Genomic DNA, 18,385 nt, shown 5'->3' on the forward strand with positions numbered 1-18,385 from the left:
AACTACCCTCCAATATAAAAAAAAAATTTTAATTCGGTCTTGCTAAGTCAATCCTATGATTAAGAAATTGATTGGAAAAGATTATACTTTCACAAAGGCATCAAAGCCTCGACCATCCCAGCTCATCATGAAAATGAAGACTGGTCAACGCCCTGGCTCTCCAACAGCCGGCCGTCAGCTGTCTACACACAGCAGGAAGGCAGCTCATCAAGTCCTCGGTCACTAACGGCATCCAGGACTATCTGACACAATGGGGTCCCTGACGTGACAAGGTCATAACCTCTTAGTTCCTCCCCCAACTCAGGGATGATCCCTGATTACACGGAACAGAATAAAGCTACCAAGAGCACAGCTGCTCACGTGCTAGCACACAACTGACCACGACCAACTTAACTCTTGTCCTAGAGATGAGTTCAAAGTCAGAGCTCAAATTCCAGGCTGAGATGCAGACCTGTGAATTAAGGCGAAGATTCCTTAAAGATAAACAATTCCTGACAGGACACACCTTCTTTTGCTGCCATAAATTCAGTTAGGGTAGAGTAAAGAGACTTCACTGACCACCACTGCCTCTGGACTCAGACCCCCGTATTTCCTGGAGGATGAGTGACAAAGGTGGCCCGTCTATGGCTACAAAGGTCGAGGTTCTGTTCTCTCTCCCTCAGTAAACTAGTAAAAGGCTCTCAGTAGTCTAAGGAGGCCAGGCCAAGGATCTAGGGTCACCTGCAGCTCTGTCCTATACCCTAAGGAACTTAAGAATTCAGAGGTAAAAAAAAAAAAAGTGGTGACAATGCAACCTTACTATTCACCACCAACAAAAACCGGGATAAGCACAGAAGGCCAGGCAGCAGCCAAAGGGAGTGTCAAAGCTCTCTGACTACACGTTCTAGGGCTACGCAAGCCCCGCAGGCTTTCCCCTCATTCCTGAGGTGCAGTGTCAAACAAGACCATGGGGCGAAAAGATTCCTGTCACCAGGAGACAAACAGTACAAAACCAAAATTGCTGGAGGAAACATAAATTAGTAGATCCTCCATGGAGGGCAATATGCAATTATCTATCGATGCCACAAAGATTTCAAGTGTCTATCAATGCGGCCACATCTATCAATACTACAAAATGCATGGATCCTCACACCCAGCAATCGCGTTTCTTGGAATCATCGTACAGACACAACCCAAACACAGGCAATGTGACGCACATACAGGATGTTCTGCAGTTGGCAAGCACAAGACTAGAGACACAGCATATGCGACAGGCTGAACAAGCTTCGGTGTGTCCACAGAACACAGTATGACGCCACAGAAGACAAGATGGGAACACAGCTCCACTGAATCCCACCATAACGAAATACGGCAAACCTAAACTGAGGGTCATTCGACAAGATAAACTGGCCGAAGTGTCGTCTTCAAAAGTGACAGAGTTTTGAAAGCCAAGGAAAGACCGAGGGATGGTTCCAGACTGTCCAGAAGACACGACACAGCCAACTAAGTGCTACCTGGGTCTCGACTGGTTCCTTGTGCCAGGAAGAGGCCTGGGGGACAGCAGATGACACGGGGATGGGGTCTGAGGCTTAGGTGGTGACAACACAGAGGTCTCAGTATCCTGATTCTGACGGTGGCACTGTGGCTGTATAAGAGAAAGCCCTTGTTTGTAGGAACTACACGCTGAAGTGTTTGGGGCGGGGAGGCACCAGGCTGGCAACTCTGTCTAAAGTGGCCGCACAGCACAGGCTCATTTTCTGGAAGTTTGTGATTGTTTCAAAATTAGAATCTTTTAAAGATAAGGTAACTCTTTCTGTATTGATACAGTACAATGCTTTATTTTTAAAAGTTCAGCAAAGTGTATTAGTTTTTCTGTTTTTTTTTTTTACTGCATGTTAAGTGTATTGACTAACTGATCTAAAAGAAAATATTTACAAGTGGATGAAGCATTTCAGGATTAAGTACATCTAGGCAAAGAAGACCTCAATGTAGGAAAAATTTTTGACTCAGTGAAATATTTAAAAATAATTGTATTTTTTCAGTGATTATGATATAGTCAAATCTACAAATTTCATATTTAAAAAATGTTAACATAATTGATGTGGCTACAAGTATGGTTATTTTCTAACTGTCTTTTTCTTCTGGGAAGAGGAATCATTTCTGAGTAAACTTTAGGTAGGTATTAGAATCATTGCTAACTTATCAATTTAGAGGTATCTTACATGCTTTCTTTTATTTTTTTTTGAATTTTATTTTTTTTATACAGTAGGTTCTTATTAGGTATCCATTTTATACATATTAGTGTATACGTGTCAATCCCAATCTCCCAAGTCATCCCACCCACCCCCCTGCCCACCACTTTCCCCACTTGGTGTCCATACGTTTGTTCTCTACATCTGTGTCTCAGTTTCTGCCCTGCAAACCGGTTCATCTGTACCATTTTTCTAGGTTCCTTTTTTTTTTTTTTTTTGGCAGCACCACCAGGCCTGTGGGATCTCAGTTCCCTGACCGGGGACCGAACCCTGCAGTGGAGGCACAGAGTCCTAATCACTGGGCCACCAGGGAATTCCCTATTAGACTCCTTCTAGGTAAAAATTAAGAAAAACATATAAGCAACTGCTTGGGCACACAGAGTCTCTGAAAAGAAAGCTTAAGAACCTGATAACACTTGCCGTATCCGGGGAGGGAAGCAGGGTGGCTGATGGCAGAGGCAGGGCTCATCATACACCCTTTTGAAACCTGAACCATGCAGATAAATTGAAATTACTTTTATTTTGGTTTTGAGGATCACCTGAATTATGGAACCTAAATTCGTATGCCCATTATCAAATAAAGAGGAACAAACAGGTATTTAGTTATCTCAGAGGGCTGGGGAATTTTTATTTTCTGATACACATTTCTATACTGCCTGTGTTTGCAGAGATGAACATTATTCTTCATGATCAGAAAAAAGTATTAAAATACTTAGTATCTACCAGTTACCAGTGTACAGGGAACTCTGTTATATCTGGGTTCAGATTACTCACTCCGTGACCCCGTGGTCCTCAGTTTCCTTCAGACCCAGTTTCCTCAATCCCTTCACAGGGGGCTGTAAGGAAAAACAGTTTTTCCCTTCTCTGTACAACACTGAATACTTCTGGTCACCAAATGTGTGGGGATTTTCCCACACGTAATTCTCGGAATCTCAGGACACCAGCTGGGTATCCTACAATTCAACTCAATGCTGACACTCTCTGCCTGGACAAAGCATCAGATCCCACAGGTTAAGGGCCCAGTAAGACTGCCCCCTTCCTCACTTCAGACATGGGCCAGCCCAGGCTGTCACCTGTGCTTCTGACCAACCCGCTATAAACCAGAGGTTCCCATGACCCACTCCTCAGCTCCGATTAATTTGCTAGAGCAAAGTTAAAAAAAAAAAAAAAAGAAAGAAAAAGGCAAAAAAAACCTCAGGGACTTCCCTGGCAGTCCAGTGGTTAAGACTCCGTGCTTCCACCGCAGAGGGCACAGGTTCTATCCCCAGTTGGGGAACTAAGACCCCGCATACCTCGTGGCATAGCCAATAAATAAAACTCAGAAAAACAGTTTTCTCACTAGATTACCAGGTTACTATCAAGGATGTAACTCAGGAACAGCCAGATGGGGGAGGTGCACAGGGCGAGGTATAGGGCAAGGGGTGCAGAGCTTCCACGCCCTTTCTGGGTGACCCCCTAGCACCTCCACGTCTTCACCAACCCAGAAGCTCTCCGAACCCAGTCCTTTCTGTTTTTTATGGAGGCTTCATTATACAGGCACAACTGATCAAATCATTGGCCACTGGCGACTGATTCAACTTCCAGCCCCTCTCCCCTCCCCGGAGGTCAGGGGGGCTGGGCTGAAAGTACCAACCCTCTAATCACAAGGTTGGTTACCCTGGCAACCAGCCCCCATCCTGTGTTTACCCAGGAGCTTTCCAAAAATCACCTCACTCACATAACTCAGGTGTAATTGAAAGGGGCTTGTTCTGAATAACGAAAGGTATCTTTACTGCTCTTATCACTTAGGATATTCCAAGGGTTTTAGGAGCTCTGTGCCAGGAAAGGAAGACCAGATACATATTTCTTATCATAAATCACAGTATCACAGAGGTCAACAAGAGCTGCCATGTAGGACTGACCCATAAGGATTAAACATGATGCGCGTAAAGCGTCTGCACCCCGCTGGCAGCCAGTGCCGTGTTTATTACTAACACGGCTCAGGAATCTAAACCGACCAAGACGTGAAGGTCTAGATTTTTCAGACACTCACGATCTATCGACCCCATTCCCAGTGAGGAGCTGAGAGGAGATAACCCCACAGGGAAGCTCATGCTCAGGTATGCCAGGGTTCCCCCAGGGCCAGGCCTCCCACACTGAGGGAAGGCATGGTAGATGGTATCTGTGATAGACGGGCTAGAGATGGGTCATTGTGCAAAATAAAACCCACCATTTAACAACAACAAAGGCTTCCCAGGAGAGCTGAGCGGACAGGCACTGGCCTAGGTTCCTGCAAAAAATGGAGGTAGAATATTTTTGTCCTTGAGGAGTTTAAAGCTTGGAGCAGATGATCAAGTAAACAATAACAGGGGCTTCCCTGGTGGCACAGTGGTTGAGAATCCGCCTGCCAATGCAGGGGACACGGGTTCGAACCCTGGTCCAGGAAGATCCCACGTGCTGCGGAGCAACTAAGCCTGTGCGCCACAACTACTGAGCCTGCGCTCTAGAGCCCATGAGCCACAACTACTGAGCCCACATGTCACAACTACTGAAGCCCACGCACCTACAGCCCGTGCTCCACAAGAGAAGCCACCACAATGAGAAGCCCGCGCACTGCAACAAAGAGTAGCCCCTGCTCGCCACAACTACAGAAAGCCCGCATGCAGCAACGAAGACCCAACACAGCCAATAAATAAATAAATAAAGTAAACAATAACAGTTAAGTATAGTGTGACAAGCATGGCAGGAATTCCAAAGACTATATATATACATATATGTATAGATACACACACACACACACAGACCCACACACATATATGTGTACACATATATATAGTATTTTGGAAAGCATTTAATGTGCAAACACATTTATAATTTAAAGAAAATGGAACTGTTGTTCATATGAAAAGATAATAAGTTACATCACTAAGATTTTTAGAGGAAGAGAGATAAATAAAGCAGTGCTGACTCTTACCTGGGTATTGTCTGTATAATGAAAATATCTTGGCCACGAACAGATTCTTTTATTTCAACTCTTGTTTCTGAAAAATAAAAATGTTCTGCAGTTTGAAGAAAAGCTCCTCGTGGTGCAATAATTAGGCAGCAATCGGAGGGAGTAAAGGTGAGTCTAAACCAATGCTTTGCTTAGCGCACCAAAATAAATTCTTAAGAGATCTCGGGATGGCACGTACTTACGTAAAAAACAGTCAAGCTAAGGGGAGAATAGGCCAAAAACAGGCTAGAAGGCAAAAGCCACAAACAAGTGTACGTAAAATCTCAGGGTCCAGAAAAGAACATCCGTCACTAAATGAACACAAGATGCTTAGGGAAAAGTATGCAGCGCATAAAGGGGCCGAAAGTTAATATCCTTATTATTCTTTCAACAAAGGCCGATGCCTCCTCTGTTCCAGGCCCTGAGCTGGGGTCCCAAAGTGGGGGACCTGGACCAAGGGGACAAAGACTGACTCAGGAGAGACAGTGCAATGCCAAAGGCTGGCAAACCCTCCAGGCCAATGTGCAGGAGAAAGACCAGCCATGATAAAAGAGAAAGAGGGCTGGGAACGATGGCCTCGCTGCAGACTGGAACCTACGGTGAGGAAAGGAGTACGGAACGTGCAAAGATGTGGGGCTGCCACTGTGCGCTCGGAAACACAGCGAGCGAGGAGAAAGAGACAGAGAGGAGGTCAGGGAGCTGACCAGGACCACATCACGCAGGAGTCTGGATTTTACTCCAAGGGGTGACAGCAGAGCCACTGGAGGACTCGTGTGATCACTGGCTACTGTGTGAGGACAACGGTGGCAAAGCAAGAAGGGCTGCTTGGGGGGAGCCACTCCAGTTGCTTCTGAAGCAGTCCAGGCAAGCAACAGATGGCGGGCTGGACCAGAGCAGCTGCAGTGGAGGTAGTGAGAGGCAGGCAGGCTTCAGATGGATTCTTGAATCAGAGCGCACAAGACGTGCTGACGGACGTGGTGAAGGACGAAGCAGGTGAGATGGGCAGAACTCGGAACCCAAAGGGCCCCACGTGATTGCTAAGGAGACTGGACCATGGCCTATACAATTTTAAACGGTAGTAAGTAAAAAATGTGTGCATTTTGGAAATATCCTGATGGAAGTGAGTAGAACAGACTAGAGAGGCTGAAAATGGAGGTAAGACGACCCGTTAAGAAGCTACTTTGACAGCATGAGAGAGAGCTAGGAGGCCTGGAACAGGGATGGGAGGATGGAGAAAAAGGTCTTCCCTAAACCACCCCCTTTTCCTCCAGCGCTTCATTTATGAGAAACCCAAATGCCATCACAATGAAGGAAATTCATTACTGTTAAAAAGGCTATCTCACCTATCTGCACTCATCTTCAGGTGTTTAAATACCGGCATCTCCTGACTTGTCCTGGCAGGGAAATTTCTCAAGTCACCAAGTTAAAAGTTGTGAGTGCCGAAGCTGGATGAAGGGCTGCTGGGGGTTAATTATAACACACGTGTAACTTATACACACCCCGGGAACATGTGCTTTCCATTACTACCCATTAAACTATCTTTCCCTCTTCCAATACTTGGCTGTATCATATTAGCTCCCCAAACATCAATTTTGTCTGAACTATCTCCTGTTAAGCTAGTGATACCATAGACAGTTATACCCTGGAAAGAGAAAAGCAAGTACAAAAACATGAATCCAAGGCCTTCAACTTTGCAAAAATAATTCCAAATTGTTTTTATACGAACTTGTCTTCGCAATGAGTGATGACATTATACGCTGGAACCCACCGGGGTGGGGGGTGGGGGGGGGTTATGGTGCTGCTGCATTCCTGGGACACTGGCTAGAAACAAGTGCCTTTAAGCAATATCATTTAATGTTCCAGCTCTCCCCAGAAACCCAGGCGGCGGCAAAAACGGGTGACCAACCCAGGGTGAGGGTCAACAAGACTTGAGAGAAAAAAATGAAAGATAAAACTAACTCAAGGAAGTTTTTTAAATAAGTCATTACTATCTAGTACTGATTGCACTTAATGCCATTTGATGGCCTAATGAAACAGATAAATGTAAAATACATTATCAAATACAGCACGATATGGAAGAAAAAACTTACTCTCTACATCGCTCCTTTTTCTCATTCTAAAATGACAGGATATTTGCATTATCTTGGAACAGGAGGAAAGGAGACTTTTAAGGAAGAGCAAAGAAGTCAAGATTTAGAGGGACGAACGGCATGCCCTCTGTCCCAACTGTTAAAACAGAAACGTGGGGCTTCCCTGGTGGCTCAGTGGTTGAGGGTCCGCCTGCCGATGCAGGGGATGCGGGTTCGTGTCCCGGTCTGGGAAGATCCCACATGCCGTGGAGCGGCTGGGCCCGTGAGCCATGGCCGCTGAGCCTGCGCGTCCGGAGCCTGCGCCCCACAGCGGGAGAGGCCACAACAGTGAGAGGCCCACGTACCGGAAAAAAAAAAAAGAAAAAACGCATTTCTGTGTTACACATGATTAACATTCGCCTTTTAAAAACATGCCAGCCGATTAAACAGAGTTTAGAGAACAAAGGATGTTTAACAAATAAGTTTAACTTACCTCCATTGGTCTCTTGATAAACCACAGACTTCCCCAATTCAGCACCAAGACGCCTAAAGGAGGGGGAGGGGGAGGCAATTAAGAACGCTCTTTTTAAAAAACTCCAGTTCACAGGCATGTGTTTAACAAAAAGACTACAATAACTACACCAGCATTCTTTTACAAAAAAAAAAAAAAAAAAATTTAGAAAATTTAATTCATTAAGAACTAAAACCTGCTGTCATTCCACAAGCAGCTTCCAGTGCTCACCAATCTGTAACACACTGCTTTACTGGGAGGAGCCCACAATCAAAGTTTAGTGTCTAGTTCCATTGTTTTTTTGAATAACAATTGTCTTGGAACATCAATACCCAACAAATACGTGGTTACTAGCAATAATTCCAAAACACACAAGCCCAAGGTAAATGCCTCAATCGTCAAAAGCGTTGCAGACTTCAGTGCCATTAACCCAATGCGAGTGCATTTGCACCAAGTGTGAATCGTGTCTGGATCCTGATTAGAACAAACCACGTGTAAAAGCCCATTTTGGGGACAACCTAGAAAATATGAACAAGGACTAGACACTAGATATTAAGGAATTAATGGTAGGTTTTTGTTTGTTTTCAGTTCTTATCAGTTAGCATTACCATTTTTATGAGTGAAATTATATAAGGGTGGAATCTGTTTAAAAACACTCCAACCAAGTGTACAACAGAATATTATTCAGCCTTAAAAAGGAATGAAATTCTGGTACACGCTACAATACGGAGGAACCTTGAAAAAATGATTCTAAGTCAAATGAGTCAGACACAAAAATACAAATACTGCATGATTCCATTTATAGGAAGTACCTAGAACAGGCACATTCACAGTCACACAAAGCAGAACAGAGGTCACCAGGGTCTGGGAGTAGAGGGGGAATGGAGAGTTAGTGCTTAAAGGGTACGGAGTTTCTTTCTGAAACGATTAAAAGATCTGGAAATGAACAGTGGTGATAATCACACAACACTGTGAATGTACTTAATGTCAGTGAATTGCACACTTAAAAGTGGCTAAAACTTAAAACTTTTCTGGAACAAACTTTTCAAGAACAAAATATAAAAACAAAAAAGCAAAACCGGGGCTTCCCTGGTGGCGCAGTGGTTGGGAGTCCGCCTGCCAATGCAGGGGACACGGGTTCGAGCCCCGGTCCGGGAGGATCCCACGTGCCGCAGAGCGGCTGGGCCCCTAAGCCTGCGCCTGTGCTCCGCAGCGGGAGAGGCCACAACAGTGAAAGGCCCGCATACCGCAAAAAAAAGGAGGAAAAAAAAAAAAAAAGCAAAACCATTGACTATTTAAATCTGCCCTCCTCCCTCTGCTTTCTCTTACCAAGGTCACTGTGGTAAATATGACCCAAGATAAACAAACACAAGCTTTATATTTAAAATCAGTATTTTAGTTGGCCTCAAAAAGAAAGACAAATAATCAGAGGTTAGAAATAGAAACTAGGTAGTAGATTGCAAAAGGACTGTTTGGTTTTTTTTTTTACGCTCTTCTAATCTCATTCAAAACTCTAACTGAAGAGAACATAGGCATTACTGAGAAAATATGACAAAAGTTTCCCCTTTCTTCTACAATTTCACCTAGAATTTTAAAATATCTTCATGCCATTAATTATCAACTCTGAAAAACCCACAGAACTCTAATGTAAGTTGTTTAAAATGTGAAAATGACTTTAAAAGTTAAAAGACAAGCTTATTTATTTTATAACAAGTTTATTTGCAAAGGGCTCAAAAGGCTCTTCCTTTACACTAGGGTTCTGGGATTCTTCACAAGAGCCAACTAGAAAAGAGGCCATTTAGTAAACATGTATTACTCAGAGGGCCACTATGAGCCTCTGCTCTGCTAGATGCTTGATCCACATTATTTTGTTCGTGCTCACAATGTTCTGGGTCCAACAGACGGAATTATCCCTATTTTACTAATGAAGTTCAGGAAAATCAAGTCTCTTGCCCAGGGCAAGGCTGACAAGGCCTTCAGACCCCAAAGGCCACTTGAGGCCAGAGGCTTCCTTAGGTGAAAAAGACAAAAAAAGGCAAAGACTTAGCCTGATCGAATCTAACTGACTTACAAAATACGGTTAGACCATGGTTTCTATCACCAACTCCGACAAATCTGCTCCTCTAGGGTTGCCCTGTTCTCCCTGCCCTCCCCTACACCTCTACTTCTGTCGGTGCACCTTGCGTCTTCCACCGGCAAGGCCCTCCAGCCGCCCCCACCTACTGCACCCGCACCGTCCGTCCCCAGTGTTGTAACTACGTGCGGGCCTCCGTCTCCTCGGGGAGACTTGGGAATGGCAATGACCAGCTTCAGAGGTCAACCCCAACCGTGGGAAAGGGAGCCAAACCCAGAGCCCCTCTCTCCAAGGCGCGCTAATCCAGCGATTACAGAATCCTCACCACCGCCTGAGAGGTGGGAGTGGGGAGCCGAAAGCAGGGCGAGCGGTCCAAGGACCCGGAGGTGGGGAGAAGCCAGCAAGAGTCAGACGAACGCTTTTCAGCTGCAGAACTGGGGGTGGGGGGGTGATCCTCTGTCACCTCCAAGGGTTTGTCCAGACCTGAAACGGCAGGATTCTGCGACTCCCTCCCCCAGGGGCAGGACGATGGGGTCAAATTACCCCTCGCCTGGGTCGGGGAACGTGGAGGCGAAGAGGAACAAGGACCGTCTCCCGGGAGGGGCCCCTCGGGACATCCCCGGCTCCCGCCCCTTACTCGGTGATGCGCTTGGCCAGCTCGGTGCAGGCAGCCGTGGAGTTGGCCGAGAAGACTCGGTAGCCGGTGCGGGCGGCGTTCATGGCCGGGCGGGCGGCGGGGCAGGCTCGCGGGGCGCGGAAAGCGGAGGACACGGAGAGCGGGGGCAGCAGCAGCAGCTTCTTGGGCATCGTCCGGCCCGGGGGCGCAGTTACAGCCGGCCCGCGGCGGGGCTGCACGGGGGAGCGGTAGGCCCGCGTAGGGAAGGAACCGAGAAACCCGGCACAGGAGGGAAGAGGTCAGTAGACCCCCACCCTCCTCGTACAAAAGGCTACTGAGGGCTCTGGAGCAACCAGAGCTCGCTGCGACCTGCGCCGCAGCCACCTCAAAGCCAGTGACGACGGCACCGCCCCCTCCGGGAATCGAAAAGGCGCGGCTAGAGCACCCGCACAGTCACCATCTCAGATGAGGGCAGGGCGGTGGGCAACTCTCTACAAGCTTGTTTTCCGAGGGAAGCATCACGGATTCACTCCGCCGCCTGATCTTGTCGCTCCACGGGAGTTCTTTTGCTCTCATCTTCTTGGGTGGTGCAGCCTGACTTGGTAGTGGTGCCAGGCTTTCAACTTTTCCGCCAGGATCCAAAATGTCAGCCTCCGAGGTGGCTGACGATCTAGCTCTGCGCCTCCATGATAACACAGCGCTAGAGCCCTGCGAGGCGCATGCGCCGCGCTAGGCAGGGCTTGCTTTGAAAAGTGGAGGGCGGGGTTATTTCCGGGTGGTTGCCTGGGATACTAAAATGCCCAAAAGGTGGGGTACTCCTGAGCCTGATCTTTATTCCCAAAACAAACTCCAAACTTGCATCTGCACGTAAGGCAAGGCTCTCTGAACGAGTCAAGGCACTCCTGCCAGTCTTTGCTCTCAATCAGAAAAGCCTTTATTCCTCCCCTTCCATGTGCTCCAGTCCCTTAAAGACCCACTCACGTCACATCTGCTCCACGGAGTCTTTCTGGATACTTCAGCCACAGTAAGCCGCCCTCGCCCGCTGGGCGGTACCGTGCGTGGCACCATGTATAGTTGCTTCTATTTTTATTTAGCTTTGTGAACATCTGTCTTCCCGACTAGGATGTAAGTCCTCCTAGGGCAAGATCGTATGTCACTTAGTTCTTCGTGTTTCCCAGTGTCCAGGGCAGTGAGATGGGTTCCAGAGGCACGCAATCAATACCTGTTGAATGAGGTCCAAGAAGAAAGTAAAGGGCAGGGAAGCATTTGAGTCACTAGTTATCAGTTGCCTCAGGATTGGGGAGGGAAGCTGATCTCCTGCTTCTCCATCTTCTGAGGACTCTGCCTGTTGTGACATTGGGCCTGAGGGAGCAATTGATTGTCACTCTTGTGTCAGGAAGCCTCCGAAGCCTGCAGCTTCAGGATTTGGAAATTGAACTGCCCCAGGGCCTGTAGCAGCCTGACCCACATTCCAGCTGGCTCTCCAGAATTACTGATGCACCCACCCCCTCTCTCCTAGAGCAGGTGAAAGAGAAAAAGAAAGAAAAGAAAGAAGGAAAGGCAAAAAGCAAATGGGCTATGGGGTAAATAGCTTAGACCAAATTATTTACCTGCACACAAGCTCAGCCGATGGACCCAGCCATAAGCCACATTACCTTCTAAAACTAAAGGAAACCACTTCCCTTCACATTTTCCATATAGATATATTTTTTCCATATATATATCCTACAGAACCCCTCAAACCTTAATATACCCAAAACTAAACCCATCTTCATTTTCTCAGTTCTCTCCAAACCGCACCTGCTCCTCTATTCCCTCTGTGAGTAAACATAACGTGAGGTTCCCAGTCAGTAAGTCTCAGGAGAATCCTTGACTCTTTCCTTTCTCTCGCTTTCTGCATCTATCCATTTATCCATCTATTAACATTTACTGAGCACCTACTGTTTGCCAGGCCCGTTTTAGCTGTTTGGGATACTTTAGAGGAAAAAAAAAAAGACAAAAATTCCTACCCTGGAGAGGTACACCTAGCAGGGGGGAGAGCAATTTTTAAATAAACATAATAATTGAGTAAATTATGTAGTGTGTTAGAAGTTGTATTTGTTTCCTATTGCTGTGGTAACAAATTACCACCAAGTGGCTTAAAACAACACAAACTTACACCATCTTAGTTCTGGAGGTCGAAAGTCCTAAAATCAAGGTGTTGGCAGGCTGATTTCCCTCCGGATGTTCTGGAAGAGAATCCCTTTCCTTGCCTTTTCCACTCTATAGAGGCCACTTCTCTCCTTGGCTAGTGGTCCCCATCCTCCATCTTCAAAACCAGCAGCCTAGCATCCTCAAACCTCTCTCTCTCTCTGATCTTTGCTTCCATTCACAGATCCTTACCCACTCTGACACCCTTGCCTCCCTCTTATGAAGCTTTTGTGGGGGCTTCCCTGGTGGCGCAGTGGTTGAGAATCTGCCTGCCAATGCAGGGGACAAGGGTTCGAGCCCTGGTCTGGGAGGATCCCATATGCCGCGGAGCAACTAGACCCGTGAGCCACAGCTACTGAGCCTGCACGTCTGGAGCCTGTGCTCGGCAACAGGAGTAGACCGCGCCAGTGAGAGGCCCGCGCACCGCCATGAAGGGTGGCCCCCGCTCGCCGCAACTAGAGAAAGCCCTCGCACAGAAACGAAGACCCAACACAGCCGAAAATAAATAAATAAATTTATTAAAAAAAAAAACTTTTGTGGTTTTTAATAATAAGTCCTCCCACCTTCTTCACCCTGCTGTGGGTCTCTCACTAGGATTGATAATCAATTTCTCTGACAAGAAATCACAAAATTTAAGATTGGAAGTACTCACCTTCCCCAAGCCTCAATGTCTAAGTTCCTACAAACTTACCTTATTTCTCCACTGATAAGATAGGGAAGAAGGGTCATAAAAGTTGAATTTGGGATAACCATTTGGGAGCTACTTATGAGAAACAGCTGCCCTCACAGATTGGCTCAGGCATGGAGGGAGGAGGCTGGGATTTAGGCACAGAATGTCATGGGAAGCGCCCTCAGGCTAGGCATTTAATCTCAGCCTGGCATCAAGAACGACAGAACCGGGGCTTCCCTGGTGGCGCAGTGGTTGAGAGTCCGCCTACCGATGCAGGGAGCACGGGTTCGTGCCCCGGTCCGGGAGGATCCCGCATGCCGCGGAGCGGCTGGGCCCGTGAGCCATGGCCGCAGAGCCTGCGCGTCCGGAGCCTGTGCTCCGCAACGGGAGAGGCCACAGCGGTGAGAAGCCCGCGTACCGCAAAAAAAAAAAAAAAAAAAAAAAAAGAACTACAGAACCATGCTCTGTTTTAACATGAAGCTTCATAAAAAATGAACATTTAGATTACACTGTTGGAAGTTTTCCCACTTTATGACCTATGTGTAACAATCTGTGTGGCGCTGGGATGGCTCACAAAATGTATCTGGGAGAAGGAACCCCTAGTGACCTCCTGGTGCCTGGCACGTGGTAGGGGCTCTACTCGTATCCGTGGACCCAACGAGTGATATAGAGAACAGCTATTTTTTTTTATATATAATTTATTATATTTATTTATTTTTGCCTGCGTTGGGTCTTTGTTGCTGAGTACAGGCTTTCTCTAGTTGCAGAGAGAGCCAGGGCTACTCTTCGTTGTGGTGTGTGGGCTTCTCATTGTAGTGGCTTCTCTTGTTGTGGAGCACAGGCTATAGGCACACGGGTCTCAGTAGTTGCGGCTCTGGGCTCAGTAGCTGTGGCTCACGGACTCTAAAGCGCAGGCTCAGTCGTTGCAGCGCGCGGGCTTAGTGGCTCCACGGCATGTGGGATCTTCACGGACCAGGGCTCGAACCTGTGTCCCCCGCATTGGCAGGTGGATTCTTAACCACTGCGCCACCAGGGAAGCCCCAGAGAACAGCTATTGATCTCGTATCTCAGGCAGGGGCCTCCCAACTGGCCTCATTCTTTCATGTTCCGTCCTTCTTTCCCTCCAGTATCTCTAGTCCACCCTCTACATCCACAGAGCAGATCCCCTGGTTAAAAGCCTCCAGGGCTTTCTATGGTTTATAAGCCCAAACTCCTTAGCCTGATATGGCCTGAGTCTCCCTCTCCATCTCCCTGCTTTCTCCAGGCCACGCCCTAGGTCTGGGGCTTTCTGAGCTGTTTGCCATTTGCTGGAAATGACATGGCTTTGTTTTGTTTTGTTTTTTTTGGCCGCGCCATGCGGCATCTTAGTTCCCCCACCAGGGATTAAACCCGTGCCCCTGTAGTGGAAGCGCAGAGTCTTAACCACCGGACCACCAGGGAAGTCCCGACATGGGTTTTTATGTCTGAGAATCTTTGTAATTTTCACTGTGATTTCTTCTTTGTCCTGTGAATTGTTAGAAGTGTGCTGCATGATTTCTAAACTTTGGGAAATTTCTAGAGATCTATTATTGATTTCTAATTTAATTCCACTTTGTGAGAGAACACACCCTAAGTGAATTCAATCCTCTGCTATGTGTTGAGACACACTTGGTGGCCCGGCATGTGATCTATGTAGGTAAATGCCCTGTATGCACCTGAAAAGAATATGTGTTCTACAGTTTGGGGGTGCGTGTTTTACGTCTGTTGGTTAGATCGTTCGTTAGTTGTAGTCAAATTCTCTATTACCTTAATTATTTTTCATCTGCTTGTTCTCTGATTGTGGTGTTTTTTATTTTTCCTTTTAGCTCTTCAACATTTGCTTTCTAAATAGATAGATATCATGTTGGTTCTGTTTCTTTTCTGGAGAATTCTGACCAATACAGGGTCTGGACTGAGTAGAAAGACACTTCTGCTCATTTTGCAAAGAATGTGTTTTTTGCAGTTTGAAGTGAGACTTCTCTTGCTCAGTTCCAGTTTTTTTTTGTTGTTGTTGTTTTAATGTTTCTCTATAAAACAGGCTGATCCTTGAGGCTCCAAACCTGCTGGACATTTCCTGCAAAAACAAAGACAGCTCTGCTCAGTGCAAGTTGACATTTCCATATTCAACCCAATTTCAGTTTTCAAGTTATAAAAAAAAAAAATCCTGTTGCTAACTGGGCTGCAGGTTCAGCATGAATTATGGAAATATAATCTCCTCTCTTCTAAAAACTAGAAGAGAAAGCACAGGTTCAGATTTGGCACGAAGAATTGTCCAAGAATGAGCAGAGAAGACAAAGAGGGGTGTGTTCAGAATGGCTCAGCCTTGTCCCCAGGGAATGAATTATTTGGAAGACAAGGTCAGCCTTTGCAACAAAGGAGAACACTTTAGGCAATGATTCAGAAGTGTTGCTTCCATGTTGCACTACTCCGACATGAACTTTGGAAAAATGTGAGACTTTTCCCTGTTCTCGTTGCCTGAACAGGCCGAAGCAAGCTGAGACTGAATGATCTTTAGTTCTAAAAATAATACCGACTTGGATCTCTAAGCTGATTCTCTCCATAGGACACCAGAAACCATGCTGGGGGCGAGGGCAAAATACTGGGCAGACAGAGCCGAGCGCGCTGGGAGTGACCCTTCCCAGCTTCAGCAAGGGCAGTGGTAGAGAGCAGCTGCCCTGCCGGCCGCTGGAAAGTCTGAAATGGAATCCAGCATAGAGTCTCAGTAGGACAGAACCTCTTCTGTCATGGGGTTTTCAGGAACTCTTGGTGGAGGCCTTTGGAGGCATTTCAGGGTATCACCAATACCCATACCTCGTTGAAGACTCTGATTCAAGGTGAGACCATAGTGCCTCCTAGTACCTTCTAGAGTCTGCCAAACAGGAGATGTCTCCTCGCCCGTATCTCCAGATTTACAGCAGCACACTGGCAAGGTAGGCTCATAGGGAAAGACATGGAAGGAGGAAATAGGCCACGGGGACTCGGGGCTGAGAAGATAGAAGGTTAAACGTTAAGGAGACAGGTTACAACAAATCATGGACCAAAATAATTCAGAAAGTTGTAAGGTTCCTGGCTCAAGTGACCTAAGTGTGTCAGGTTCAAGGGGATCCAGGCTCTCTAATAGCTAAAACCCCCACATGATACAAATATCCAAAAATAGCTTTCGTCCATCCATAAATGGGAACACTATGTGGTCACTTACTGCCCCAGCTACACCAACTCACTGTCAGCAGTGAGTCGCTGCAGCGTGTGTAGATGAGTGTTATCTCGGGAGCCAGGCTCTTGGAGCCCACTCTTAACAGCTGTGTGATCCCGAGCAAACAATTATGTCTCCCTTTGCCTCAGTTTTCTCCCCTGTAAAGTGGGGATAATAATAATTAGTGAGTTAATACATGTCAAACCGAACAAGGTCTGGCACGTAGGAGCTATTAGGTGAAGGGAGATGGGAAATGTTTATACATATTTATTAGGTCAGAGGCAACCAGGAAAACAAACCACGTTCTTTCTTTCTTTCTTTCTTTTTTTTGGCCGCGCCTAGCAGCTTGTGGGATCTTAGTTCCCTGACCAGGCATTGAACCCTCGCCCTCCGCAGCGAAAGCGCAGAGGCCTAACCACTGGACCGCCAGGGAATTCCCAACACATTCATTATTTTAACAAAGAATTTAATATAGAGAATTGGTTAAATGGGTATTGCAAGATAGAAGCGGCAGAAAGCCGACACTGGGAGACCACAGGAAGCAGCTACCCCACCCCCATGAACGGGGAGCCAAGAGGACAGGTTGGGATTATGGGATCCTAGAAGCCTGGAGGAGGGGTCCCACGGAGATGCCACTCGGATCTCCGGCGAGGAGGCACTGCCCAGCTGGTGCGGTACCTCTGAGAGGCACAGAGGCAGGTTCTGGGAGCGCAGGGACACTGGAGCCTGGAGCCAGATGTCACCATTGCCAGGGTGATGCTCGGGTGACCAGAGCAGACAGGAAGCAGCGGCCCTTTCTCCCCTTCCAGCCGTGCGGGCCCCACTAGCGCCCCTGGCGGCAGAGGCTGGAAGGGAGCGGCCGCAGAGGAGAAACGGGCTTCGCAGAGTCCCAGCAGCATCACGGAGCTGCGTGTGGTCCCCACTCGAAGCACTGCCCCTCCTCTCCTTCCCCACAGCCTCAGGACAGCGGATTGGAGGAGGAAGAGGGTGGGGTGCTCAAGGCCAGAGGTTTAGAGGCAAGCCTGAATGACAGTGTGGCCACAAGAGGGAGAAAGCAGGGCAGGCTGGCATGTGGGGTTTAGCATTGGAGAAGGGGTGGTGGTCCGGCCGCGACCGCGAGAGCCGGGGATGAGGTCAGACGCGGATGAAGATCATTCTAGGTCGGAGAGAGATTATGGCAGGCGTCCAACTCCCAGAACCTAATGTTTACGCGTTCTCAGAACTTGGAGCCAAGAAGATGGTGAGCAGGGAACAGAGACGTCAGGAGTGGGCAACAGCAGAGGGGGTGTTCAGAGTAGCAGAGGGTCAGAACAGGGAGGGCTTTGCAGGAGGAAGAGAGGTGTTCTGGAGGCCGCCTGAGGAGCTAGTAGGACTACACCAGTGGGGGGGCAGGAGCCAGGGCTCCGTCGCCCATGAGGGGGCAGCTCTGGAGTCAGACAGACCTGGACTCAGTCCTTTTCTGCTGGTTCACCTGGGGGAGTCCGTCAACCTGTACCTATGTTTCTTCATCTGTGGAACGGTGATCACAATAATACCTCCCTGGGGGTGGTGGTGAGGACTAAATGAGATGATGCATGTGTGACAAGGTGGAGGGAGGTGCCTGGCAGGATCTTTCCTGCTTTCCAAGAATTGCCGGAGCCTACTGCCAAGAATTAAAATGCACCCCACATTCTACGTTCAGAGAACTACCAGCCGGGAGCTGGCTGGGAGATGCCATGCAGCACTGACTCTTTCAATCCTGTGTGTAATCCAGCATGTGGCTGGCCTTTGTCTGGTCCCTGGGAGGTCACCTCTAAATCCTTGGAATTTCCTGAGAGATAGGAGGGTCAGTTATTCATGGTG

General features: G+C 47.6%; 1 protein-coding gene across 5 annotated transcripts in view; it reads right to left on the reverse strand.

Moving 5' to 3' along the window:
* PRPSAP1 (phosphoribosyl pyrophosphate synthetase associated protein 1) overlaps window positions 1–18,385 on the reverse strand; it is a 51,638-nt gene that overhangs the window by 19,672 nt on the left and 13,581 nt on the right. Inside the window, exons 4-7 of one of the 5 annotated variants that reach the window (XM_049702028.1) lie at window positions 16,210–16,334; window positions 15,118–15,424; window positions 7,765–7,817; window positions 5,185–5,251 (exon numbers count right to left, since the gene is read on the reverse strand). Coding sequence is in view for 2 of the 5 variants with exons in the window: in XM_004275508.4 (XP_004275556.1) it covers window positions 5,185–5,251; window positions 7,765–7,817; window positions 10,494–10,663 (290 nt within the window). In the remaining 3 variants the exon portion in view is untranslated. Of the gene's footprint in view, window positions 1–5,184; window positions 5,252–7,764; window positions 7,818–10,181; window positions 10,201–10,493; window positions 11,191–15,117; window positions 15,425–16,209; window positions 16,335–18,385 lie in introns of those variants that run through there. The other 4 variants (XM_004275508.4, XM_012535057.3, XM_033438573.2 and 1 more) reach the window with 4 other exon arrangements.

Source organism: Orcinus orca, chromosome 19 (genome assembly GCF_937001465.1).
Source record: "Orcinus orca chromosome 19, mOrcOrc1.1, whole genome shotgun sequence".
NCBI lineage: Eukaryota > Metazoa > Chordata > Mammalia > Artiodactyla > Delphinidae > Orcinus > Orcinus orca.